We start from the raw sequence: 27198 nt of genomic DNA on the forward strand, positions 1-27198 counted from the left end.
TGGGTCGCGCGGAGGCAGGACGTGTAACGGACAGTCACACGTTCGCCTTCTAGAAGGTTCCGGCAGCCGCGTAGCGGAAGGGCCGAGAGGCGGGGCTTGAGCGGGGGCGGGGGGCTGCGGACCCCGGAGGCGGAGCCGCGGGGCGGGACCGAGGCACTGCCAGGCCTGCGCGCGGGGTAGGGCGGCCGCTGCAGCAGCAGCACAGGGACGGGAGCCCGGAGGCGGAGCTGCGCGGGGAGCGGGACGCGGGGGCTGGGAAGTTCCAGCGCGGCGGTGAGGGGGTCCGGCCGGCCATGGATCCGCGGAAGGTGAGCGAGCTGCGGGCCTTCGTGAAGCTCTGCAAGGAGAACCCGGGCCTGCTGCACAGCGAGGAGCTGCGCTTTCTGCGCGAGTGGGTGGAGAGGTGAGTCGGCGCCGCGTGCCGGGGGAGGGGCCTCCTCGCGGGGGGGTGTCGCGGGGCTGGCTGGGGGGCAGGGCGCGGCGGTCGGACCCTGGGCCCGGCGCTGCCCGGGTGCGGAGCCGTGTGCGGGGGAGCGCGATCAGCGCGCCGTCCGGGCTGGGTCTGGGGCCGGACCCTCGGCAGTAGCCAGTCTCGGGCGCTGCCCGGCCCATGGCGTAGCCTGGCGTGAGGCGCTGTGCAGGGAGGCACCGCTCCCTCCAGACACGGGGCGCTCAGCTTAGCGCCTAAACCAGGCCGTGGGAGGACCCGTGTCTTGACCCGCGTAGCTGCAGCAATTGTCCGTCTGTCTCAATAAATCTGCCCCCGATGTAACTCGGTAGTTCAGAGCCCCAAAAGTAACTAGCAGCAAGGGGCATCCACCGTATAGCACGTGTTAAACGCCTTCAAACAAGACCCTACTGTCCGAACTTTACCTGTCCTCCACCATCCAACAGGTTTTAGCCTCCTGGTTCAGAAAGCCCAAGTGATCCGATTTTACAGTCCCAGAAGTGTGTGGTGGCTTACAATACAAAGTGCCCAAAGTACTTCTTGTGAGATGTGATTTATTCCTCCGCAACCATCAATCTAGGTTCCATATAGTAAGACACTTGCAGTATGTGTGCACTGTAGCTTTTGCTGGAAATAACATGGATTTGAGACAGGTGCTTCTCACAATGAAAATACAAGTGCTGATTGTTTGGAAACAGAAGACAAGAAATATAAGGTCTGCCAAAGTCTAGTGACTTCTACCATCCAAATAAATCTATCTATGGAATGCACCCATTTGGTTCCAACAGCTAGTTCCCTCTTGATGTTCCAGAAGAACTTGGGAAGGAGAAAATAAGTCCTTGCTGATATTTTCCTCAGAGAGGAAGGAAGCATTATTAATTGGAAATCTGGCAGTAAGTAAAAAAGACCCTGTTTTAAAAAGCGCACTCTCTTTTTTTGAGAATATTTTGCCCACTATTGTAGGTAACATCTAAGATACCACATGTAAAAGACTAAACGAGAAACATTTTTTTAATATACTACTTACATGTCTCAAATGGGAGAGAAACATTGGAGGAAAAATAAAGCCCCCAAAATGTTGCAAAACAACAAAAACTGACAGGGGTCTGGGGCTGATGCAGTGCCTAAAACTATTAATTTTTCAAACTGATTACTTCAGGTTGAATATTCCTTTCAACTGTGTGCGTGAGAACAGGAATCTTTTGAGTTGAATATCAAATCCCTTTTTATGTATTGAGAGTGTTGAAGTTTGGGTAGTTTATATAGCTTTTTCTTGAATTCAGGCATATCACATTTTACCTGTACCCTAGGGTCCAGAACCTTCTGAGTCACAAGGGCTAGAAATAAATTCCACACACCATCAACAGTACGGTATATTGCATTTTTTTTCAGGTTGAGATGGTTCAAAGTATCAGAACTTAAAACTCACTCATCCTTCAGACCAACTTTGATTTAGCACTTGTTTAGGGGTATTAGTTGCAGATCTCAGAATAATACAAGTGTCTATCCCAGCATTTATTGGCTTCTTAGGGTTAATGAATTGAAAACCTCCTGAGTAAAAACCAAAAACGAATATGGTCACTCCTCTTCTCTCCCCTCCCCCCCATATGTTGAGCAAATGAACCAGTTGTTGAAAACGTTCCTAACACATTTCCTTTTCTCATTAAGCATAATAGTGGCATTAAAATGTTGTTAAAAGCATTAGATGGATGCATGTGAATCTTAATTCCTTGGTAGGGTCCATGTTGGCGCTGTAACTATTAAATATTCAAGCTATTTAGAACTCAACTAATGGCTTCCTTTCATGGATTGTGCAGAAGAGCAAGCATCCCTGTGGGCTGTAAGCACATGCAGGGTAGCCTCAACTAGTCATTAGTGTTGCTCACTTTTGCTGAGCTGCTGGCTGTTGGAGGTGGGGGGGTTACCGTGAAATCTCTTTGGGTTGGCTTTAATAAATGCTTAGAAGTTGCACCTGAAGTCTGAGAACCTGTTAAGGGCAAAAGTTTAGAAGGAACTGTTGCCATGTGCACTGCATTCCCACCTGTAACATAAAGTGAGCAAAGTAATTACACCCAAGGGTTTTTTTAGTCAGGGCCAGCCTTTGGGGTGGGCAGCGGCCCACCAAAGAGGGCACCATGTGCTGCGGCCACTGTTCCTCTCAGCCCAGCCCCTCCCCACCGCTCTTCTCGGCCAGTGGGCCCAGGGCTGCCTTCTCCCCCCCCTCCCACTTGCTCCTCTGGCTGCCAGCTATGGGCTCGGGGGGGGGGGGGAGCCCTCAGGCGCTGCAGCTCCGCTGGGGGGGTGAGGGGGGCTCAGCGACAGGCCTGGTGGTTTCTGGCTGCTGCGCACCGCAGGCAGGTGGGCTCCCCCAGTGGCATGGCTCCTGCTGGCCCTGGGGCATTACTGGTGGGAGGGTGCTGCGCATGCAGCTCTGCCCCACCATTATTTGAATGCGGACGCTGGGGAGCGTGGGGGTCTCGGACCATTCTGGGCAGGAAGCAGCACCCAGTGGGTGCTCCTTGCTCCAGGTGAGCCCCCTCGGAGCAACTGGAGTCCCTTTGCCCTATCCCCCCCACCAGCGCCCCTGGTCTAGGGAGGGGTGTGGGTTGGGTCCAGTTTGGGTGGGGGATGTGGGAGGGGTTCGGTCTGGGGAGGGATGCGGGTGGGTCCAATTTGGAGGGTTGACCTGGTCTTTTGGGGGCACCGCTGATCCTGATCCTAGTCTCTGTCCCTCTCTGCCTAGGAGGGAAGGGCTAGCAAGACTAGTATGAATAAAGACACTGTAAATAAAATGTATTAAATTTTTTCATATTTTTTTATTTTTAAAACACTTTAAACAGTTTTTTAATTCGCCCCAATTTCATACAAAAATTTAATTCAAGCCCTGGTAGTTCATATGAGAAATGTGAAGGATGAGAGAGTGTGATGGTTCCCTTTTAGTGGGCGCAGCACATGGTTGGTGTTTTGGCCAGCTTTTGCTTTTGTTAGCTGTTTTTACCCCCGCACGCTCTCTCACACACCGTCCCTCAACACACACACCAGGACTCCCTACATCCAGGTCACTTTCCCAGCCTGCGCAGTAGTGAGGCATCAGGAGATGCTTCTCTTGTGCCCTCTCCTTATGCAGCCCAGGTGGAAAGTGACATGAATGCAGGGAACCTTGATGTTGCTCCTCGCACTCCCTCTCTTTTCCTCCCCCCCCCCCACCCCCACCCCACCCCCGCCCCAGGGGTGTGCAGAGCACAGGAGCAGCAGTAGTCTGGGGGGGAGCGAGCAGCAATGCCAGCTGCTTTGTGCATCCAGGTCAGTTTGCTCGTGTGGGTGTAGGAGGTGGATGCAGGGGTTAGGAGTGAAGGGGGTGCAGGGATTAGGGGCCTAGGAGTGGGAACTGGCCTTTGGGGTCAAGGGAAGAAGGGGAGCCTCTGGGGGCTGGAGCATTGGGGGGGGCACCACACCCATGGGGGCCAGGGGAACCAAAAAATGCAAGTTTGCCCAAGGTGCCATTTTCCCTAAAGGCGGCCCTGTATGCAGCACTGTTTGTTATAGAATATGCTTACATACCCTATTACTTCTTATTGAGCTAAATCAGTGTTTCTCAAGCTGAGGGTTGAGACCCCAAGGGTGGTCATGGAAGGATTTGGGGTGAGGGTCGCAAGCAGGGCCAGCGTTAGGGGGTAGGAAACAGGGCAATTGCCTGGATCCCCACGTCACAGAGGACCCTGCAAAGCTAATTTACATGTTACAGCCCTGGACCCCCGAGCAAGGCGGAAGCCCCGCACCTTGAGCTTAAGGTAGGGGGTTGCAGGTTTTTTTGGGGAGGTGGGAGTCACAATTTTTTTTAAGTCCAAAGGGGTTGCCAGCACAAAAAGGTTGAGAAATACTGAGCTAGGCTATTCAAACACTGGTTCTCCTTCCCTGCTGCTCATCCAAAGTCTTAATGCAGCGTGTTTATGCTGCATTAAAAGGATATTGTCGAGTAAATACTACTAATCTACTAGTGTTAAAGAAACACTTGAGGACTCAAACAGATCACTATCTAGTGTTTCATTTGCATTTGATAGTATTTTGTGTATGGCAGACTCAATATTTCTGTTGTGTAGTTAGTTTGCCTTTTATTTGTGTGGACCTTTCACATACAACTTTTTTTAATGTTTTTTTATACAGCAGAACATGAATGGTTGTAGCATAAACCATTTTCAAATGGCTAGTTTTTCATTACCTGGTTCCTTCCATCAGAAAGTCTGTTCTTAGTGGGTGAAAACTGCTAGCATTTTTTAATGCTGCATTATCTAAAGATGGAAAAGGATCTAACAAAATTGTATCCAACTTTCTCCAAAACTTATCTATAGGTCAGAGAGCAGCATGACCAATTTCTGCTTTAAAAAAAAGCAACATTTCTTTTTTAAAATGAGTGTCTTACGATAGAGAATTTAAGATGCAGGGGCCAACTGAGTCAGAACTAACTATTGCTGCATTAAGCCAGATAAAAGCGCTGGTGTGCATCTGCTTTTTGCTGTTGGATGCTTTCCCTTTGACAGATGTTGACTGGTGGGTTGGTTCCATTTCAGTTTTTCTTGGGACAGTCCTTTCTCATTCTCTTTAATTGAAACCCTGCTGAAAAGGCCGCACTTCAATAACTTTTGTTTCCCCCCTTTTTTTAAAAAGCATGGGAGGGACAATACCACCTGCTCCGGACAATGCCTCTGCAGAAACAATGAAGGTAAGAGATGGGATATTTATAATTATAAACATTAGAATTCTGTGCCAAAAAAAAATTAAATTTGCTGTCAGAATTTGCATGAAGAATGGGAGAAATGGGTTTGTTTAAAATTTTCAAGATGGTGACTGGAAACATCGAGGAATCTTGCATATTTGGTGCTGGATTGTGACCATTTCAGAGACTGAAGGGAGCCTTTTGTTAATAGTGTCTGCAGACTTGCCACACGCCATTCTGTCTAATGTACCTGAGCTCTTATTATTTGTATTACCATAGTGCCTAGGTGTTCTAGTCATGATCCAGAATCCCAGTATGCTAGCTGCAGTACAAACAAAAAGATGGTCCCTGCCCCAAAGAGTTTACAATCTAAGTATAAGAGATGAGGCAACAAATGGCTACATACAGGAATGTAGGACACAATGAGACAATGTTGGTCAGCTTGATAGACAGTGGTATCAGTGCACCAGTGGTTTACCTATTGTCAAGTTTTTTGTAGTCATCATGGCAAAGGAGAGCTGGCGCATGATGAGGTAGCTGTTAGATTTTTATTGGAAGCTTTTCCCAAATATGAGTGGCAGCATGGGAGAAAGCACAAAGGTGCTTGTTGGAAAATGTAACTATACTCAGTGGAGCCTGGAATCAACATCTGGACAGTGTAGGAGATATGATAGGGTAGAGAATTGGCCATGAAGTGCCTTGAAAGTGAAGTCAAGCAACTTTTATGTTTGATGCGTAAGAGGTGGAGGAAGCCAGTGGAGGGATGCTAAAAAAGGTGTTATGGCCTAAGCAACAGACTAAGAAAATTATCTATGCATCAGCATTCTGAATGGATATGAGTGGAGCACGATTACGTTGTCAAGGCCATAGAAAAAGGTGCTGCAGTAATTGAGACACAAGCTGAGTTTTAGCTGTATGGATGGATAGGAAAAGCTGTTTCTTAGCTACTATGCAGAGAGGATCTCTGATCACAAATCAGCACATCTGTGGGCAAGGGAAATCCAGTTTCTGTGGTTCATTCAAACCTTGGTTCCGCTGAGACTGGAAGTAAGGGGCAAACTAGTGTTCATTGCAATGTTGGCTCTAGTAATGTGGATGATATGCCAATTTACTTGAAAGTTATTAAAGCATAAACCCTGAAGGAAAGTCTGACAAACAGCAATTTATGGGTCAGAAGTTGGCATTAGTGTAGGAAAGTGAGGAGAAGGGTTTTATGTCATACTTTTAAAACTACAAATAAATCTCCTTAGCCATACGTGGGATATCCTTTAGCTGCTGAAGACTTTGTAGTGGAGTTTTCTGATGCCTTGGGATTGTTGGCCTGGAAATGGACTACTTGACCATAGATTACACATACCTACAGATTTCTGTCCTCCCTTTATTAGGACAAAACAGACAAGCAGCCAGAGGAGCCAGTTAAGCCACCAGAGCCTGAGAGTGAGGAGAGTGACTTGGGTAAGGAAGTAACTGTTGTTACTGCAACTATTCATCAATTTGAACATGAATGTAGCACTATCTATTGTATTTGTAGGTGGAAGAATTTAATTTTCCACATTAGTGTTCAAATCCTTAACTTTTGTCTTTGCAGAAATTGACAATGAGGGAGTGATTGAACCAGACAAGGATGATCCCCAAGAAATGGGAGACGAAAATGTGGAGGTAAACACATCTTCAACTTCCATTGCATTGGAGGAGTTGCTGCTTCTGTATAGTTTTTGGTGTTTTGTTTTGATTGTGGTTTTTTTTTTGGGGGGGGGGGGCGGTTTGAGTGAAGTTTAAACTCAAAGGAAACATATATTGGTTAGACAGCCAGTCATTGTTTTTAATGCCTTCAGTTCTCCCTCTTCTCCCCCACCCCACCCCCATCCTTCCCTTCTGAACAGGAAACTCATCCATTGAAAATTAAAATCTCTCCTCATTAAAAGCCTGCTTCCATCAGAGACAGTAGCAGAACTCCCATTAACTTTGGTGAGAATCATGGCTGGACATAAAAATTAGCAACTAAATTTTTTTTAAATGTCTGATTGAAAACTAAATATAGAAATCCCTCACTAACAAATGAAAAATAATATTTGGGTGTCCTCCTATTCCTTATGAGCAGTGTGCTGCTCTCCTCCCTTCTTTTTTGAAATTGAACTTAAATACACTTGGGAGTCTCTGCTTGCTTAACTGAATCTTTAGCCCAAATTAGGCAGAATCCTAGAGTTAGAGAACATTAGTTCCCTTTCCTGACCCTCCATCTAAGTCTGCTGCTTTTGGTCTCGACTTTGTTTCCTTTGTTTCATAGGTAACTGAAGAGATGATGGACGAGGCCAATGAGAAGAAGATGGAGGGCATTCATGCCCTAGGTGAAGGTGAGGGGTTCTGTACCTTAGCACATACTTGGAGGGTGTAGCTGTTATCTGCTGTTGTGGCCAGTGCTTTCACTTACAAGTCTGTTAAAATCTGACTTAAAGCGTCCTGGAATTCTTCCAGTCTGCAGGAAGGAGTGGGGCTAGGGAGTGGACTGTTTAAAAGCTTCTGCTGGTGGAATTCATTCCTTGTATTGAGTTCCAGATATAATTTGTAGTCTTAACGAGAGATGCCTAGAAGCATGGTAATACTGAAGTTCAATGGGGGAGCCCTGGTCTGCACACCCTGCTTTTTGGTTATGGATACCACTCTTCTTGCCTGCCAAAGCTGCTTGTTTTACACCCTCCACTCCCTCAGTGGTATCCTGGCACAACACAACTTCATTTTGTATATAAGATTCTGTATAAATTGTGTTCTGAAACACCTTTGTTAAATAAACAAATAAAGGAATAGCCCAGGAAAAGAAGAGATTGGGGGCAGGGGGGGGAAACCAGCAGAGAACAAAGCTCTTACACTGGTAAGATTGCCACTCGTCAAGCTGATGAATAGAACATTATTTCTGCAGCCTGATGGGGAACCTGATGTGGCTCTATGGATTATCCATTTTAAAAAACATGTGTCCATCTTGCCCAAGTCTGTTTTCACAGCAGCATGTGTTGTGTCCTAGGCAGTCCACATGCTTTAGCTCAAAATCTTGATGTCTTCAGGATTTCCTTGCTCTGCTGCCTTCCACTGTTTTGGAATGTTTTTGTTGCTAATCTCAGCGTTGCCGTACATGCAAATAGTCTTATTTAAAGGGACCCTTTGAAGATTAGGAAAAGTATTTTAGGGGATATTTTTTTCTTACTAAAAACACATTAAATTTAAAATTCTCCATTTTAATCGTGGTTAAAAGTACATTTGGGCTGTCTTTCTGGGAATTACTAATTTTGGTCCAAAATATCTGCCATTATATTTTCTATAGGGAATTGTAAATGGACATATTTAACTTTTATTTTTAAATTGACTACATTTCAAGTTGGTTTTGGGTACTACATCTGTCCATGAGTTCCTGTGCATGTGTTTGTTTTATCATTGCACTTCCAATTTTCAACTTTCCCCTGTTGCTGTGTGGAAGACCCACATAAATAAAAGGGGAAACTGCATAAATGACTAGTCAAAAAAAAAGTCAGATATGCAAAATACATTGAAATAGATTATTTTATAGTAATTTGGGGTGGTGTTGGTTTTCAACAATACTGTAAACTTTAAGACAGAAATGTGACTTTCTTCTTATGTTGATGGTACACAACACCCAGTAGATGATGGAAAACTGGATTTTATCTCACTGGGGGGTAATTGAAACTTTACTGGTACTTGCCTTTCAGGTGAACTTCAGAAAGCCATTAACTTGTTCACTGAAGCAATCAAGTTGAATCCTCATTTAGCCATCTTGTATGCTAAGCGAGCCAGGTGAGTGATATATAGTAAGGGTAGCAGTAACTCAACCCCCTCCCCCCCATAACCTTGTGACCCCTCTCTCTCTCTCTCTCTCTCTCTCACTCACACTCTCACACACACAAAACTCTTTTGGGTCAGGACCCCTACAATTACAACACACTGAAATTTCAGATTTAAATAGCTGAAATCATTAAATTTACTATTTTTAAAATCCTATGACCGTGAAATTGACCAAAGTGGACTGTGAATTTGGTAGTGCCCTACTTATAAGGAAAATCTAAAGTTTCTTGTGTTATAGTTAGCAAGAAGACCATCTGCAATTAACTTTGTTTAGATTTTTTTCTCACCTAGATACGGAAATTACTTCCTGGGTCATCCAGTCCAGCTAACCTCCACTTTCTGTTCTGGCCAATTGACCATTGTTCTGTGTGCATGTGTACAGCTATATTTGCGGCCCTTCATTGTGAAATGGTTGAGATTGCTATACAGAATCAATAAATTAGAAGTTAAATTACTTAACAGTACATACCTGCCATTCATCCATCCATCCATCAGCATGTCTTGCCATTATAATATGTTCTAGACCACATCTCTCAAAACCATGGTGGTTTTGTCTGGTATGGTGGATGTATCAACCCTAACTACTCAATGAAGTTTTTGTATATTTTTTAATGTTGTGGGTGAGGTTCTACAAAGTGGGGGAGCAGACTTGTGGTGGGTAGAAGATGAAGAATACTTTCTGTCAAAAGGTGTGTATTAACCATTGTGTCAGTAGTTGCATATGAACTCTTTTCTGCTGTAAGGTAAAACCTGACAGAAAAGTGTACCTCCTGACAGAAGGTTTTAGATAGACATAGCCTCAATGATCAGGCTTCTGGGCACCCAGTCTCCTCTATCTCAGAAAATCACTTTTGTACACCTCTATATCAATCAAGTTTGTGTGTGTAGCCCACAAACTTCCAGTTATAACATGAGGAACTGCTAAAGATGACCCCAAATACAACATTTGGGGGGTTTTAAGCTACTTGCTGCACTAAATAGCCTTAGGATCCACCTCTATCAAGCTTTTGTCTGGATTGATTAACAATGAAAAGTAAGAAACAAGGAAAAATTTCAACCAGTGCCCAGATTCATATTATAAATTTATGGAGAGAAACGAGGAAAAAAAACTGCACAGAAAATATAAAGGGTCGTAAAAACAGTGTGAAACGTAACACCACTTGGTTGCCTACTTCTGGAGAAATAAAGGGATTTATGCCCTGTTTTAGAATACAGTCCCTAACTTTGGAGTGGTTACCAGGTACCTCCATCATTTGTTGTTTGAGACCAGATCTTGATCGTGCAAATGCAACTCCCCTTTTCTATCTGGCTTGCACTGTATTTCCAACCTAGCTTATGAAAATGTGGGTCAGTATGTCACAGAATTGTATAGCTTCAAACATGCTCTTAATTCTTCAATACCTTTAAAAATTTTCTTGCAACACTTTTGATAAAATGGTGTGAGGGGTGGAAGTGCTGAAGTGGCTCATAACCACATAACTTATTTCCTTGCTAATTAATCACTAATTATTTTGATAACAAAACTTACATTTATAAAATGTATCATTATTTACATGATGTAGCAGTAGACTAGCAGGAGTTGGTGAATTTCTTGATGGTGGATTGAGGAGGGATAGGAGCGAGCTGCAGTATAAAGGTTAAAACTTTAGATGATGCATGGACTACAGGGAGAAGCTGCTGCTTTTGAAAACTACTTTTTTGTTAACAGCAGTTGAGAACTTACTACTTTTCATGATTGTCTCTCCCCCTGCCTGCATTGGTTCTTAACAGCCTCCTTATGACACTAAGGAAGGATTTTGTAGCCATTGGCATGTTCGTGATTCTGCCTTCCCCAAGGTCATTTTTAGTCCAAGGTACCTTTCAGTCATAGTACTTATCCAGCAGTGTCCAGGACAATATTGCAACTATTGAAACAGAAGAAATTGTGAAATAAAACATGCTCTCCTAGATGAATATTACAAAAAGCTTTGCTAAGCAGTCCCAAAGCTAAAGTTTATAGAATATTGAAATGTTACCTATGGTATACAGCTTAAAATATCCTGTGTACTTATAGACTAAAGGTTTCTGTCCCAGCTTTCCATGTTGGAGTCCCAAAATGTTACATGATCTTCAAGGTTTCTATTTGGTCCCATGGTATGTCCATTTAGCCAAAAACATCTTTTCACATTCAGTACTGGTAATAAAGCCCTTCATTTGTCCACAGCCATCTAGTTATAACTGACGTGACAAGCTATAAGTTACATCATGTTCTGAAACTAGACCATAATAAAACCAATGTGAAAGTTGACCTGGATTAGGCCTTTTTTCCTTAAATTCAGTAACTCCTCACTTAAAGTCGTCCTGTTTAACGTTGTTACGTTGCTGATGAATTAGGGAACATGCTCATTTAAAGTTGTGCAATGCTCCCTTCTAATGTCTGCTTTGTCTACTGCTTGCAGGAAGAGCAGCCCCTTGCAGCTAGCTGGTGGGGGGGGCTTGGAACCAGGGTGGACTGGCAGCCCCCTATCAGCTCCCCGCTCTCCTAAGTTCCCTGTGCAGCAGCTGCCTGCCGTTCAGCTGTGTCCCTCCCTCCCACTGCCATGTGCTGCTCCTGCCCTCTGCTTTGGAGCTGCTCCCCGAGACGCCTGCTTGCTGTGCTGGGGGGGAGGGAAAGAAGAGGGGGGGCTAATGTCAGGGTGTCCCCCTCCCCCTGCACCCCGCTTACCCCCATCTTCCATAGAGCAGGGCTCAGGGAGCTTGCAGCAGTTGCAGTCTCAGCAAGCTGATCTAATTAACAAGGCAGTGTACTTAAGGGAAATGGGTATATCTCCCTCCATTCTTGCTGCCTTGCAGAGGGACAGAGTTCACCCTTAAGGGCTCAGCCAATTGGTAGTTCATCATTTAGCAGTAAGGGAAATATCCCACCTTCTGACTCCTCCACCCCAACCAAGCTTCACAATCATCATCACTGTGTACCAGTATTAAATTGTTTGTTTAAAAGTGTGTATGTGTATATATGTGTGTATTGAAAAAATTTTCCCTGAACCGAACTCCCTCATTTACATTAATTCTTATGGGGGAAATGGATTCTCTTACCATCGTTTCACTTAAAGTCGCATTTTTCAGGAACATAACTACAACGTTAAGTGAGGAGTTACTGTACCCGCTGTTTCTGTCACTAATGATTTTCTGCCTATTTGGAATAGGCCTGCTAAAAGCTTTTTTTGGTCTGGTTCCTTTTAGAAGAAAAATTAGAGTGAACAAAATCCAGGGTGGTTCTTGAATACTGAAATTACTCTCTGAATAAAAACCACATAGAAAACATCAGTTGTTTAAGGACACTGACTTACCATAAATGATTCATCCAAGTACAGCTTTCTGTCCAGTCTGGGTCATTGGCCAATGCTCCATGTAGTCTACCCTCAAACCCAGCATCCCTGTTAATCTCTCAGTTCACTATTCTATGAATTGGCTCTTAGCACCAGCTCTGTCTGGTTTCTACCACCAATTGAGAAATTCTCTTCCCTTGCTGATCCCAACTTTACAGTGCATCTGAGTTGTGTGTGTAGGACTTAGTAAACCTTTTTAACATAGAACTTGAACTCTGCATAGAACTTGAACCTTGTCTTTCCTTGTCTTCCTTCCACCCTCAAGTGGTTCTTGGTGATCAAGACTGAGACACACTGATGAAAGCTTGCACAGTCCCAGCTCATGATTCACCTGTCCAGGGGCTACATGGCAGACTTCAGTAACCAAGATAGAACTCTCACCAGCACAAAATCTTTTGTCTTTAGAATTCTTTAAATACATGCCTGTAGAGGGGTTTGGCTGGGGCTCGTCCCTCTCTGGGGCAGCAGGGAACCATACCGCCTCACTACTTCCGTTCAGTTGTGATGGGGAATTAGCCTGACCGTGGGGGTCTCATGCCATGACCGCAGTAGAGGCAAACATAAGTTATTCACACCCGGTCCATGGGCAGTATTGAGTCACAGGCTCAGGTCCTCAGACAGGAGCAGAGCAACTGTTATATAACGAGCAGGCCCCGGCCCTGGGTCAGGGTGGGGCAACAAAGAGTCAATGGCTCAGGCCCTCAGGCAGGCGCTGAGCAAATAGGTAAGCAGCAAGTCCAGACTCCTGGCTCCGAAGGGCCTGGGAGAGGGGGAGACTGCCACCCACAGGTTGGGGGGGAGGGCGGTCGCAGGCCCACTCACTCCACTGCGTCCCAGCCCTGGGCCCTAGCAGCAGCAGAAGGCCTGCTGCTGTCAGTGGGGATCCTGGCCGCAACACACTGACAGGCTCGGGCAGCGCTGCAGCCAGACTAGGGTCAACTGCCCCCAAGCTACGTCCTAACTCCCCCTCTAGAGATACCTGGGTCCAGATGGTGTCCTCCAAAGGGTTAAGCACCATGGGCTCCTCAGGGTAACTGGCGAGGGGTAGGCTTGGCAGCTCCTCCAGGCTCTGGTCATCATCAGGCATCGGCCAGTCTTCAGGTCAGCTGCCAATTGCTGGGGTCTCCCAACCGGGAGCTAGGCCATAGGCATCTGGCCTCTCTAGCGGCTGTTCTTCTAGTGAGCTCTGGGGAGCGGGCACAGGATTCACTGGCTCCACCCATTTTGGTGTCCGGAGAGGCTTGTCCGTCCCCGGGGCGGCAGGGAACCACAGTGCCTCGCTACAATGCCTTTTAGTTTTCTTGCCTGTGAGAGTTGGCAATGGAAGACATTGGATGGAGATTGGTTTTTAAATATGTACAATAAATCTTGTCCTTTTTTGTCAGTGTCTTTGTGAAACTACAGAAGCCAAATGCTGCCATTAGAGACTGTGACAGAGCCATTCAAATAAACCCAGATTCAGCACAGACCTACAAGTGGCGAGGGAAAGCTCACAGGTAAAGAATTGCAGCCATGTTTCACCTCTCCCTTCACTCATTAGTGAGGGAGGCAATTTTTGTTCTTTTTCTACCCTAATCCATTATGGCTTGTGAATTGTTTATCTGATGTTTTGTGGGAAGGAGGAGGAAATTTAATGGGAGGGTAAATGTTTCTGGTACCAAATGTCCTTTTATTAGCCATCACCAAAATCTTCTGATTGGTCATTGAACATTCTTAACTGTAGGGCTATGATTTTTATTCGTGAACTGGTATAATTTTTCTCTGCTTCCACATGCCAAAGAATCCCAACACACTTTATACTAGTAAAAGTAAATTGTTTAGGACTAGTAGTGAAGGCTCCAATCTAAAATGTCCAAAAACCTGTAATGTATTACAAAAAGTAAATTAATTTACAAAAATTATAGTATTTCAAGTATTAAATGTAATAAGGAATTAACAATTAAATGGGTAGGTGTTCTGACATCCTTCTTATGAATAGGATAGAATGAGTTTTGCTATTAAAGTAATGAAAACTGGATTTTTTAAGCCAAGTTTAGTAAATTCTGTAATTACTTTCTATGGTGTTGTCTTGGTTAACTGTCTTATTCTTCTCTCTGCACCCACACATCTCAAGAATGATGATCTAAAGTTTTTAAACTTGTTTTGGAGGCATATAACAGTTAAGGAGGAACAAACTAAACTGTTAGTAAAAAAGCTACTTAACATTGAAAATCAATTTTTGCTGCTTTCTTTTGGGCAAGCTTATTTTTTCTACATACATCCCTTAACAGGGTCCATGATGGGTGGTATCTGCTTAAGATAGCAGACCATCACTAGGATAACAATCCTATTTGCAGAACTGGTAATGAAACATTAGCAACGTTTTCTAAAGGACTTTGAAAATGTCTAATATGTATTCTCATTTAGTGAATAATCAGGAACTCTGCTCTTGAGAAAGTGTACTGTAGTATATTTAAGGATTTTTGGAAATCAGGACCAGAGTTTTGCATCATCCTAAAAATTGCACCTCTAGCAACCTCATGATTCCAGTGTTCCCTTGAATCACGTTGGGGCATTGGTTCATTACCAATGCACCATGTGCTAAATTATATGAGATCTAGTTAGATCACGATCTGCAGTGTTTTCACTTGAGAACTACTTACAAGACCATGGAGGCCCTTATCGTAACATATCCAAATGATATTAAAACTTTCCTTGGTGTGGTTGACTCTAATACACCCTAAAGTACTGTTAGAGCCTGATAGAGTCGGGGAATGTCCATGCTTTATGATTCTATTCCTGGCTGTGCCACTAGCCTGCTGGTTAAGTCACTGCACCTCTACTTCCATTTTCACCATCCATAAAATGGGGATGATATTTGCCTCCTTTGTGTAGCACTTTAAGATCTATAGGCAAAAAGTGCTGTGTAAGAGTCAGGTGGTATTATCCTTAATATAACTAGCCAAGCAAAATGAGGCTCAACACTCATTGACCAAGTGAAGCAAAGCTCTGCACTCAAACTGATGGCATGTCTCTATCTTTTTCTGTCTGTATGTAGTCTGATAACTTTTAAAAACTGCATCTGATCAATTGCAAAATTATAGGAAATTCTCTGTGTATCAATGGGCGGAACCATATTGATTTTGGGGAAAATTGAAAAAGCCTGACTTCTACTAAAATCACCGTTTGGTTACTCATGATATAGTGGTGAGGCAGTGACCTCAGGGCTCGAAAATAGTGGTTAGGGTGCCAGGGAGCTGCTTCTGCCTGCACCACCAAATGGACACTATGTGGGCCTGATTTTAGTGGAAATCCGGCTTCTGAAAGTCCCTCAAGCTGGGTCCGTTAGGCCCCTCCCCGCTTTGGTCAGAACCATATTGATATTGGTGAAAACTGGAAAAGCAAGCTTTTTTGGATTTCCGACTTTCACCAAAATCAACAAGGTGTTCTGACCAGAGTGAGCGGACAAGGGCCTGGCTGGGTGTACAGCTCAGCCTACGGAAGTAACAAACTCTTTGGCAATAGATACTATTAGTCACTTAAAAATTTTAATTGACTATACAATACCTGTTACTGAGATACACCTTTCCACTTTGGGTAGGGAGTACCTTGTTTTTCATAACAGCAACCTCTTTTCTGCTGTTCAGAGGAATGGCACTAATTGGCTTCACAGCACTCATTTGGCTTCTCTGCCAGCAAAAGTGGTAGTTGGGTTGTAGGAGTATAAAGCAGCAGGGAAGTATCCCCTGAGGGCTTCATGCTCTTGGGGCTTTTTTTCCATGATCTACAGTAATTATCAAGTCTTGGACTTTTCTGTAACCATTCAGGTGCTCATTTGTGTGTCCACTTATAAGAGGTTCATGTGGATCCAGAGGGACATTGACTACCACCTTGTCTGTTGCGAATTAAAGGATGGGAAGAGAGAGCGCTACTAACCCCATATTGATTTCTTCAATTCCAGACTCCTGGGTCACTGGGAGGAGGCGGCACATGACCTTGCATTGGCATGTAAACTGGATTATGATGAAGAGGCTAGTGCCATGCTGAAGGAGGTGCAGCCAAGAGTAAGTGGGGTGGGATGATGGAATAAACTGGCTTCTTCATGGTGACTTCTGCCTATTCTTGCTTGTTAGAGAGACTTCTGAAAGCTTCTGAAGGCTGTAAACATTTTCCTTTGGGAATACATAAGTGCTCTTGCAGTATCAAACATTCAGAGATGAGGTTATAAAACAACTCTGTGGCTTAAATTGCATTGATTTTCTTTCCATTTCCAGTTGTGGGTAACTGGATCTTTGAGTGTGGTGCTTCTGCATATTTATAATTACCTGCCCCTTTCCCTCTTGTTCTTTCGGGTTATAATCTGAGGTTAGCAGAAGGAGCTGAGACAGTTTGGGTCATGCATCCCTTTGTAACCCCAGCTCTGAGTATTCAGAATTGAGGACACTCAAATAGCTGCAATGGATACTGCTTTCCAGAAAGTTCCTGAGGCTCAGAGACACTGGGGACTCCTCTTATAGTGTGAATATGCAGAAGCAATGTTTTCAACTCATGATTTCTATAGTAAATTTCTTCCACTACTCTACCACTGGGGGGAAGCATATGCTTTCCTTAAAAGCAGCTATCCTTCTCCTTTATGAATTTGCCTCTGCAGAACACCACTGCAGACATCCCATGCTGAGCCATGTAATCAGTAGTTTCTGAGCAGTAGTTAACAGTTGGAAGGTGTGTAATATTTCTCCAAGTTAGACATTGCATAAATTAATGGTATAAATATCTTGTCTAATAGTTCCTCTGTTTCTTTTCATTCACCTGTTAGGTTGGTTCTGTGACCACTCTATCCCTTTCTCTTTTGTTATTCTTACATAGTGGTAAATAGGTCATGTGCAGTTTTAATAGGTATGGAATAGGATCAAGTTTTTTTGTTAACATTTTAGTTGCCTTGGGTCTTGGTCAAGATCACAGAGCCACTTAGGAATCCTGTAGGGCAGGTTCCTGTGACCCTGCACACACTGTTCCTTGCTTCAGATAGACGTGAAATGCCTCAGAGAGGGACCCTGCCAAATGCTGGAATGTCTACAAGGCTTTATCCAAAAAGGTCCTGAAATCTCTGCTTCAGAATCTGCTTATGCAAGAGGGTCTGGTAGCTCAAGTCTGAGACTTTTCCTAAAAAAGTCTCCCCAGGTATAAGTAGTTTGTCTGGTGGGCCATCCTTGGAGTAGAAGTCTGTGCTAAATCCCAGGCTGAAAGGGGTTATTCTCTAATAAAGGTGCCCTTTAAGCCATAGGAACCAAGAAGGCAGTTTCTTAGGCTTTGAGTTCTTAAATTGGGGCAAAGAAAAGCGCCTCTTACAGTGCCGGTGGTGCCAAAACCAGTCCTGGTAAGACAGCAGTGCTCCACGGATCTCATTGTCAAATTTAGCTAAGTGTGAGGCAGTTGGCTTTCCTTGATCCTAAGGAAGGATAGGGCCTCTTCAGATCTGGGCTTGTTTGCATCAAGACACCAATTGGATTGGTCTGCCAAAAGCATCTTTTGAAGGCTCTGATGCGGAAGGGGATTTTGCACTAACTACTCCCCCTTAGGTCTGCTGGGTTGGTTCAGGTGAGACTATTGCTGAAGCAAGCTGGTGCGATCATCCTTGCTATGCATGGTTCTTTCCAGACCTAAGCTCGGTGCCATGGGCTACTTGTCTCTTGTTACAAAGGTTCCTTGCCATTCTACAACCGCTCCACCTCAAGGAGAAGCTAGTGCAGGCATAGGAACATTCTTATCACTTCAGATGTCAGCTTGGACAACTTCAGACTTAGCTAATTTGCTTTCATCCATGTGGAGGGGGTATGGGGAAGTTGGCACTTGGGCATTATGGTGGTCTTCCTGCATCAATGCTCTTTTGAAAAGTGGTAGCTGTGATATTCCAGAGAAGGCTTCCCACATGATCCTTTGCCATCTGCCTTCTTTACTTTACTGCCTTCTATACTGGTTCTGCCTGGTGTGTAGGGTAATCAGTGATTCGATTTACACCCCCCCCCCCCCTTCTACTTCATTCCCTAGCTGAGGCTTTTTCAAATGCTTTCTCCTGGTCTCAAGTGATTTCAGGACATGGTAGTGGCTGTGCCCAGGAAGCTAAAAGTGTCTGTTTAAATTCGTCAGGTAGGTCTGGAGCCCCCCTGCCTGTGAGGTTCACTTTACAGGAAATAAGGTTCCCATGTCATGTTGTGAGGAAGGGATGAGTTGTATTTTAGATTTAGTTGAGATGGAAGTGATAAATTAAAAGCTGAAAAAGTAAAATTTACCCTAAATACAAAAAATCCAGAAAGTAATATATTTGGCCTGAAGGCTTATTTCTTCTCCATCTTGATTCTGCGGGCCTCTGGTTATGTGGCCTGACATAGCTTATAGCCTGGGATGGTCTTATGAGTCTAAATCATCCCCCTAAGGCAAAAAGCAGGAGTTCCTATAGGGTTTTGAATGCTAAGAGGTCTCTAATAATTAAGGGCTTCTTAAGATACACTGAATAGTGCTGACAGGCTTTTGTCCACAGCTGTTTCTCAGACACTCTCTTGGTTCAGACATTCAGATCTCTTAATGACTCAAACCAAAATAATAGATTTACTCTTTGAAAGGAGCTGACCATTTTTCTGTTTTAAGACCGATGAAGCCTTAAAAATTAAAAACCAGGGGGTCCATGGCCAGATCTCTGGGGCTGGGTTAATCTGTTCCTCATAAAGTCATCTTCTAGGTTCCTCAAAAAGGAATTTCAACAGACCGCTTCTGGATTGGTCTCCAATATAGACGCAGGCAGTCTATGAATCTCTCTATCCCCATTGGGAGGCAAAGATCTTCCTCCTTTCCCTTGACTACCTCATTAACATATGCTGCATCTCAAAAGCAAGGATGTGGTAAAGGATCCTGAACCAGTTCCAAAAAAATCAGATCTTCTTCTCTTCTCCTGCCTCTCCATTTGGGGACTTTGTCCCAGTATTTTTTAGGCATGGTGAAGTGTTTCTCTGGAGCAGTGGGTCCTAGATCCCATAAATGAGTATTCCTTCCAGTTATAAGCCATACCACATCTTAACTCCCTTTACTTTTTCAAGCATCCTTCTCAGAAACTGCTGCAAAAGGAGGTCCTGGCAACCATATTGGGAAAGGCTCTGTTCTAGACTTCTGCAAATTGAAGAAATTACCTAAGGAAAACAAAATTCTACCTGTCTGTTCTGGGGAGCATAATCCTCTCAATCTTCAGGACTGGTATGGAACCATAGCTCTGAAGACTTCTACTTCCACGCCTTGATAAAGCAAAAGCACAGGAAGTATGTTTGGCAATAACTAATATAAGGTTCTACTTTTTGGACTGGCAGCACCCCTAACGGTATTCACCAAATGCTTGGCAGTTTTTGCAGTTAATCTGTATGGGGGGGCCTTAGGTGTGTCCATATCTGGCTGACTGCTAAAAGATCAGTCTTTCCTGCAAGGCAAGAGTTACCTTGCTGCTCCTTCAGATCTCTACAGTAAACTGAATATATCTTGGCTACAGCTCAAGGGCTAGTCTTCACAGAAGACACCCTTAGATTCTGCAAGAACTCTAGCTTGACTGCCTAGGGAAATGGTCCAAGAACTCATACAGAGAGTGGAGGTAGTGTTGAGCCTGATGTCTACTGCACTTTTGTCTCCAACTCTGCAAGGCTTCAGGTGCACAACCCTTGAAAGGGTGGCTGGTTTTTACACCAGATTCAAACAATTGCTGCTGGACGTGAGTGTTTCCACTTCAGAAAGTCCAGTACTCACTCTTTGGCAGTATTTGCCCAGAGCAATCTTCAAGGGTTTAATTGGATGATTAATTAGATGATCGTCTTGGTTGACTCGTCTCAATAGAGATCCTAAAAGCACTCCTCAAACTTACCATGGTGTGTGGAAGCCTCAGGAATGAAACTCCATATGCTCTTCCTCAAATTGGGAGCCATCAGACTCTTTCATAAAACTTTACTTCCAGAGGTTGAAGGGTAATTGATGTAGATTCCTACTGATAACTTGGTTATGATTAAGGCTACGATTTAATCACAGGTATTTTTAGTACAAGTCATGGACAGGTCAGACGATAATCAAAAAATCACAGCCCGTGACCTGTCCATGACTTGTGCTGTAAATACCTGAGACTAAATCTGGGGGGCTTTGGGGTGCTGCTGCTGCTTGTGGGGCAGGGGGCAGGGTCCTGCCACTGCTCCTCCAGGAGTGGGGGTGTCAGCAGCCTGGGGCCCTGTCACTGCTGCTCCGGGCAAAACCCGGGACTGCTGTTGCAGAATCTGTGATCTCTGTGAAAGACTTGCAGCCTTAGTTACAATATATTACTTTGAGAAAGTGAAACTCAGTTGCTTCCGTGAGGAGGCAGTCTTTCTGTAGGAATTGAGCATCCAAAATGAAGTGAACCTGTCTGCTCTGCCCTATTAGGTTATAGGCTACATTTTTAAGTATATATCTGATACTGATCATTACCAGTGGCGACTCAGACTCTTGGTGGCTCATCTTAGCTGCCTTGTGGGCTCATCCAGATATGGATTTCTTTGCTACGAATCAATACAATAAGTGCCTGAAGTTTTGCTTGAGCGGGCAAGGATCCACAGTGCTTAGTGAATGTCTTTCTTTTATACTGAGAGTTAAGGGAAAGCTGCTTTGAGACAGTAATCTTAATCATGTCATTCTGAACGTGGCAAACCTATTTCTCCAAGTTTCCAGCCTGTCCATTCATTCTTCTCATGAGTCAAGTGTTCCTTCGCCCAGCAGAGAAACAGGGTTACGCTTCTGGACCTCAGATTCCTTTACTCAGCAGCATGGCTGGTGATCTGCTTAGTGTGTCTCTGTGAAAGAGACCACGTCTGTCAATCCTAAGACTTTTAAAACATTTTACAAATTTATACTCTCCCATCTAAAAGCCTATTGATCTTTCAGACTCTAATTTGGTATTTGCTAGATTCATGAAAAGGCCCTTTTGAGCCCATGGATTTTTGCAGTCAGTAATACTTCTGGCTGAAGGGGCAAGATTTAGGCTCTAAGTGTCTTTCATTTTTGAAAATGAGACTTGGGTTCTGCTGAAAACTTATCCCTTGTTTTTAGTGGTCATTACCATGGCAGGAGAGTCTAGAAGTTGCAGCCTCAATGGCAAACACTTATTCTCATATTCCACATCAATATATTACTGCCTGTATATTTGTCAAAGCCCCAGAAACCCCTGGAGAGGTAAGGCTGTGTACTCTGGATTCTGAGGGAATGTTTACTACTTAGAACTAAGCTTTGTAGCCTCTATAGAGAGAGAGATAAGGGTCAAGCCATCTCAATTCAAAGGCTTTCTAAAAGGATAAGAGTATATCCAGTCATTTATGCACTAGGTAGTGTTCTTGTGCGTGAGTCTCGGGGTGTGAGCTTTCAGACAGAGGAATGACCGCCTCAAGCAAATTATAGATCAGGGGTAGGCAACCTATGGCACACGTGCTGAAGGCGACACACGAGCTGATTTTCAGTGGCACTCACACTGCCCGGGTCCTGGCCACCGGTCCGGGGGGCTCTGCATTTTAATTTAATTTTAAATGAAGCTTCTTAAACATTTTAAAAACTTTATTTACTTTACATACAACAATAGTTTAGTTATATATTATAGACTTATAGAAAGAGACCTTCTAAAAACATTAAAATGTATTACCGGCACGCGAAACCTTAAATTAGAGTGAATAAATGAAGACTCAGCACACCACTTCTGAAAGATTGCCGACCCCTGTTACAGATGCATGCCAATATCTGAAATCTGCAGGGTTGTTATGTGGAATTCAGTGACTTAAGACATGAACCATTTTCCCAACACTATCGAAAGCAGAACCTGGTTTCAGGAAGGCAGTGCTTCAATTACTTTTCCACTTGTAGGGGTCCTCACTTGGCTCCCTTCCTTAAGGAGATCACTGGTAGGTAGTCTTCTGCAGTGGGACTCTGTAGAGGCAATACATTTGGAGAACATTTGTGAGAAACAACTTCTTTTCCACCTCTCCTTCCCTACTTGAGTTCAGGGAAGCTCTGGTTTAATAAGGAACTTGCATGTAAGTGTTTTTACATATGAAGACATCTAGAAGACAAAAAGCCCAACGTTTTACAAAAGTAGAATCAGGAAGTGATCTTTTGCCCTAATTGTCAAATTTTGCATGCACAGCGGTGGTGTTTTTGGAAGCAGCAAAAATGTTTTTATTATTCTTGTGGAAGTTCCCTGTTTGTATGGCAAACAACTGGTATTGACTGTCTACAGAAGAGTCCAGGCTTTTCTATTACTGTTCTTGCTGGCCAAAGGTATTAGCTTGGGGAGCTCTATGATGTGGATGATAAGGGGAATGGTAAATCCCAGAGTTTCATGTAAAGGGAGTATGTTGGGGAAGTGCATATTTTGACTAGTCCAGTCATATTGTTACGCCCCAATACTGCTGACATTATTTGTAAGGTACGTGTGGTAAACGTAATCTCTAAAGTCAGTTAATGCTACATGATGAAGTCATCAACACTTCTTTAAAAACTCACTGAAACTAGTTCAGTGGCTAAATGTATGCTGTATCTCAGAGGAAAACATCCATACTATGATGGCTCTATTGGAAATGCACAAGAATACTCACTGTTTCTTCCTGCCTCAGGCTCAGAAGATTGCTGAACATCGCAGGAAGTATGAGCGAAAGCGTGAAGAAAAAGAAATCAAGGAAAGGCTGGAGAGAGTAAAGAAGGCCCGAGAGGAACATGAGAAAGCACAGAGGGTGAGCTTTTGATACAAAACCATTTTTTAAAAAGCGCTGCATAATCTTGGGAGTAGTGCAAGGTTAGCTTTTTTGATAGAAATTCTATTGTATGCAACCCCTTTCATGTATATTTTTAAAAATGGAATTATAGTATTTGTATTACGATAACGTCTAGGAGTCTTAATCATGGACCAGGACCCAGTTGTTGTGCTAGGTGTCTTGGTTACTTGATTATCTGAGAAGTGAAATCAGAGGTGGATTCTGCATCCTCAGATTCTGTTGAATCTGGAATATCCAGTTACCAGTTTCACCACCGCTGAACTTTTCACTTCCTTTTTGACCACACAACAGAGCAAAGGTTTTCTGAAAAATTTAACTTTTAACAGTAATTAAAGCATATGAATTGCCTGTATTCACAGCTGAGCTGCAGTAAGTTGAATCTCAGCACAAAGGGTTTTTTTGCTGAACATGATTCTGATTTCCTCCTCCTCCCGCCCCCTGCTTTTTTCCCTCTCTCTCTAGTTTCTCACGTACCCTCCTCCCCACCTTGCCATCTGGTTTTCCTCTCACTTCTGTTGTATATAGGTACTTATGTGGCCCTCATCACTAGACTCTTAAGCAGGAGTAGTTTTTTTGCTAGGTCAAAATTTCTTGGTCAAGGTATAGTCAGGGTCCAGACTCCAGAGAACATTTTTAAAAAACCCAAAAAACTATAATAAGTAAATAAAAGATTTTGCAGTCCATTCTGCGGTCCTGCCTATTGACTACCCCTGCTCTTCAGTGTCTCGAATCTAGCTGATGCTGTTTTTTTCCCACAAGGCCACTTAAGTAGTAGGAGGCTGTCTTCCATTTCACTGCTCTTTCTGGAATGATGTGCTTTCATTTGCAGGAGGAAGAAGCCCGGCAACAGGCAGGAGGAGCTCAGTTTGGTGGCTTTCCAGGTACCTCATTTTTTGGGAATCATAATCAATTAGGCGCAGAAGGAGGTTGGCTTTTCCATGTGGGGCAGGGCCAGAGCTTTCATTTCTTCTCGATATCATTCAGCGAAAGGACAAGGCTGAGAGAGCAGGAAATTGAGAAGCCTTTAATTTTGGAGGGATGAAGGGGAGAGGGACTCCTCCTACCAACTACTGAGTATAACTCATGGTGTATAGTAAATAAAGGTGAGGGGATTCAGAGCTCAACAGTGAAGATTGTTGGGTTGAAGAGAGTTGTGTGTGAGAAGAAAAATGATGTATTGCTTAGCCAACCAGGAGTGAGGAATAGAACTCTGTAAAAATACATTTAGGAGGGAAAGGAGTTGACCAAGGTGACCTGGAGGGCTCTCTTGAAGAGTAATATGATGAGATTGGGTGAAGGGAAATTCAGACTGAATATTGGGAAATATGTGCTGGGAGTGAGATGTGGTTCAGTTGAGTAGTTTCTCAAAAGACATAGTAGAATCCATTTAATAAGACCTAATTTCTGTACTGTTCAGAGGAAACCCATCTCTTCCCCAGCATTGGGATATAATAAACCTGCTATAGTTGCATGCTCTTGGCACTATATTTTGTTTGCAATGAGTATTGGGGAGAAATTGGGACTTCTGTGCCAGTGCATGAGAAGACTTTCCTGGAGGGTGGGGTACACTAAGTGCAGGCTGGCTTCAAACTAGTTCTACCAGGAAATTGATGAATGAGCCCACCCCATGCTCAACACACATGATGTATTCTGGTTTAGTGTCCAAAATTGGCATTTCTTATGGCACTTTGTTTATTTTGTTAATACATGACTAAGCATTAAGCCTAAGATTTCTACTGGGTGTGCTTTGTTCATGAGGTGTGTCTCTGCTGACTTCCTGCCCCATGTTACTTCTGCCTCAGACACTTAAACTCTTTTTATGCTACTGGATTTGTGCTGATAGGCTTTACCTGGTTTGGTGAGTTAACCCGAAATAACTGCAGCCTTTGTTATGAGCCTCTTATTGCCTTAGATTCCCAAAATATGGATGAAATGAAATGCATATATTCACAGGAAGAGAAGGTGATGAAGCCCCTACTTTCTAGTTGGTGGAACAACAGTAGCCTTGTGGAAGACCTGTTTGTTCACCTTCCTGGCTGGGACTGGTAAAAGATGGGCTGTCCTGGGCTATGTGCATGTGCTTGTATATAGATGACTGAACTTTTTCCTTTGTGTATTCTTGTCTTTTCTATTTGCAGGTGGGTTTCCTGGAGGTATGCCTGGAGGTATGCCAGGCATGGCAGGGATGCCTGGTCTCAATGAAATTCTCAGCGACCCAGAGGTTCTTGCAGCCATGCAGGTGAGGACTTGCAGTGATAAAACATAAACATGCAAAATGAGGACACAACATATGTTCTCTTGTCACTTACAGGGGGAAGAAAAATCTTTTTCTTATCCAAGTTGGGAGTTTTTTTCCCTTAAGACAAATGACAAGCAGTTAGTGAAACCCTCTCCAACAGCATGGGTGGCATCACTCTTTTTGGAATGACCATATAGGCTATTTGTCTAGCTGGTTGTGGCTAATACTCCTGACCTTCCACTGCCCCAAGATATTCTAGACAAAACTAGAATTGTACAATACAGCATGCACTCTAGCTTTTTGGAGCTATTTTCTCTCTCTCTTTTTGCATGGTTTTGTGGGACTCTCATTACACAACTTCTACGAGATCTGACCCTACTGTGAATGGGAAGGCTTGTTGTCTTTTGAATGTGTATGGATAAATCTTGTTGTTCCTATTGGGATCCAGGAAGTGAGTGGGCGGAAGCCCGCCCTCTACTAAAGGACCTTCCCCCAGCCTAAGGGGAGTATCCACAGGTCCGGGATTCCAAGTGAGTACGGGGGACAACTAAAGATAAAACAGGGACAGGAGTGAGGTCATAGGGCTAATTGAAAGGCAGAACACTGGGCTGGATGAACTGATCTGGCAAATTCCATATTACCATATATTAAAGCCCATTTTTCCCATGCTAAGACCATTCCATACCCTGTTAAACCAGTTATGGTGTCGGAATTCAGAGGAGAAGCATTCCACTAGCGGGCCCTAAGGCAAATCTGTTGGAAGTTGTCGAAGAAAAATTATGGGTGGGGCTGAAACAAAACTGAGGGACTCTGAAAAGTCTACATGGGCAGGTATAAAGGTGTCTTATTGATCTTATTTAAACAAGTAAATTGGGCTTTAGTCCTGGATGGCTTTCAGGTGTGAAATACTTAGTACCCTGGGCACACTGACCTGCTGAAACAGCTTTTCATAGCTGTTTTGAAGCCTTCTATGCTAAGCAAAAGCATAGCAAGAAATAATTGTTTGGAATGTCTTAATCTTGCAAAATGTGTACAATGCTTTTGGCCCATGCAGACGTCATTAATTTTAATGATAGCAATACCTGGGAGCAAATCTTTACCTGAACTGGTGAGATCTGCAGTAATGGCTTCCAGGGCATGCATGAATAATACTGCAAGAAATTTTTTAGATTAAAACTTTCTTTGCCAAAAAATTCAGCTTTGGGTCAACCAAAAAGTTTAATAGATTTGAAAAAAAAAAATGGTCAGTGTTTTTGGTTGAAAGACCAAAAAAACTACAAATATTAAAAATTAAAACATTTCATTTTGATATTTTGGAAATATTAAACATTTCAATTTCCTGATTCAAAACTCCTTTGTTTAAAAACCTACTTCATTGTCCCTTTAAAAAAAATTAAAAGAATCTTGAATAAAAAGATTTGGTTTAGTTTGATCTGAAACCAAAAAAAAATCAACTTCTTGGCTTGCTGAGAAACTTTTTCAGGTCAACTCAAAAATATTTATTTTCTTTTTTTAATGGCCAGTGAACCAAAAAATCGGCTATTGACACAGCTTTACGTGAGAAACAAGAATTTCAGCTTCACTGGTTCGTCTAGTTGTCATAATTCACACTGCCAACCAGTCCTTTGAAATCACATAGAAGCTCTGTTCTCAGCAGCTGTGCTGGTGTTAATGATAGTGCATTTTAGAGCCTGGAAGCACTTGGTATAAGTTCTGAGATTCTGCCAGTGTTGATCTTTCTTCTGAACTATTGCAAAAATATGTAATGTGGACAGCGTTCTTTG

The 27198-nt window shown here is 43.5% G+C and overlaps 2 protein-coding genes across 3 annotated transcripts in view; both read left to right on the plus strand.

Moving 5' to 3' along the window:
- SLC25A17 (solute carrier family 25 member 17) overlaps positions 1-27198 on the plus strand; it is a 421378-nt gene that overhangs the window by 311953 nt on the left and 82227 nt on the right. The window lies entirely within an intron of this gene.
- Positions 78-27198, plus strand: part of ST13 (ST13 Hsp70 interacting protein) — a 41624-nt gene continuing 14503 nt past the window's right edge. Inside the window, exons 1-11 of one of the 2 annotated variants that reach the window (XM_065580565.1) lie at positions 78-403; positions 5114-5168; positions 6548-6617; positions 6751-6821; positions 7450-7516; positions 8882-8966; positions 13768-13878; positions 16323-16425; positions 23017-23133; positions 24005-24056; positions 25314-25414. In XM_065580565.1, coding sequence (XP_065436637.1) covers positions 294-403; positions 5114-5168; positions 6548-6617; positions 6751-6821; positions 7450-7516; positions 8882-8966; positions 13768-13878; positions 16323-16425; positions 23017-23133; positions 24005-24056; positions 25314-25414 — 942 coding nt within the window. In that variant the 5' untranslated portion in view covers positions 78-293. The remainder of the gene's footprint in view (positions 404-5113; positions 5169-6547; positions 6618-6750; positions 6822-7449; positions 7517-8881; positions 8967-13767; positions 13879-16322; positions 16426-23016; positions 23134-24004; positions 24057-25313; positions 25415-27198) is intronic. The other variant, XM_005302561.5, reaches the window with a different exon arrangement.

The sequence above is a fragment of the Chrysemys picta genome, chromosome 1 (genome assembly GCF_011386835.1).
Source record: "Chrysemys picta bellii isolate R12L10 chromosome 1, ASM1138683v2, whole genome shotgun sequence".
In the NCBI taxonomy this organism is placed as follows: domain Eukaryota; kingdom Metazoa; phylum Chordata; order Testudines; family Emydidae; genus Chrysemys; species Chrysemys picta.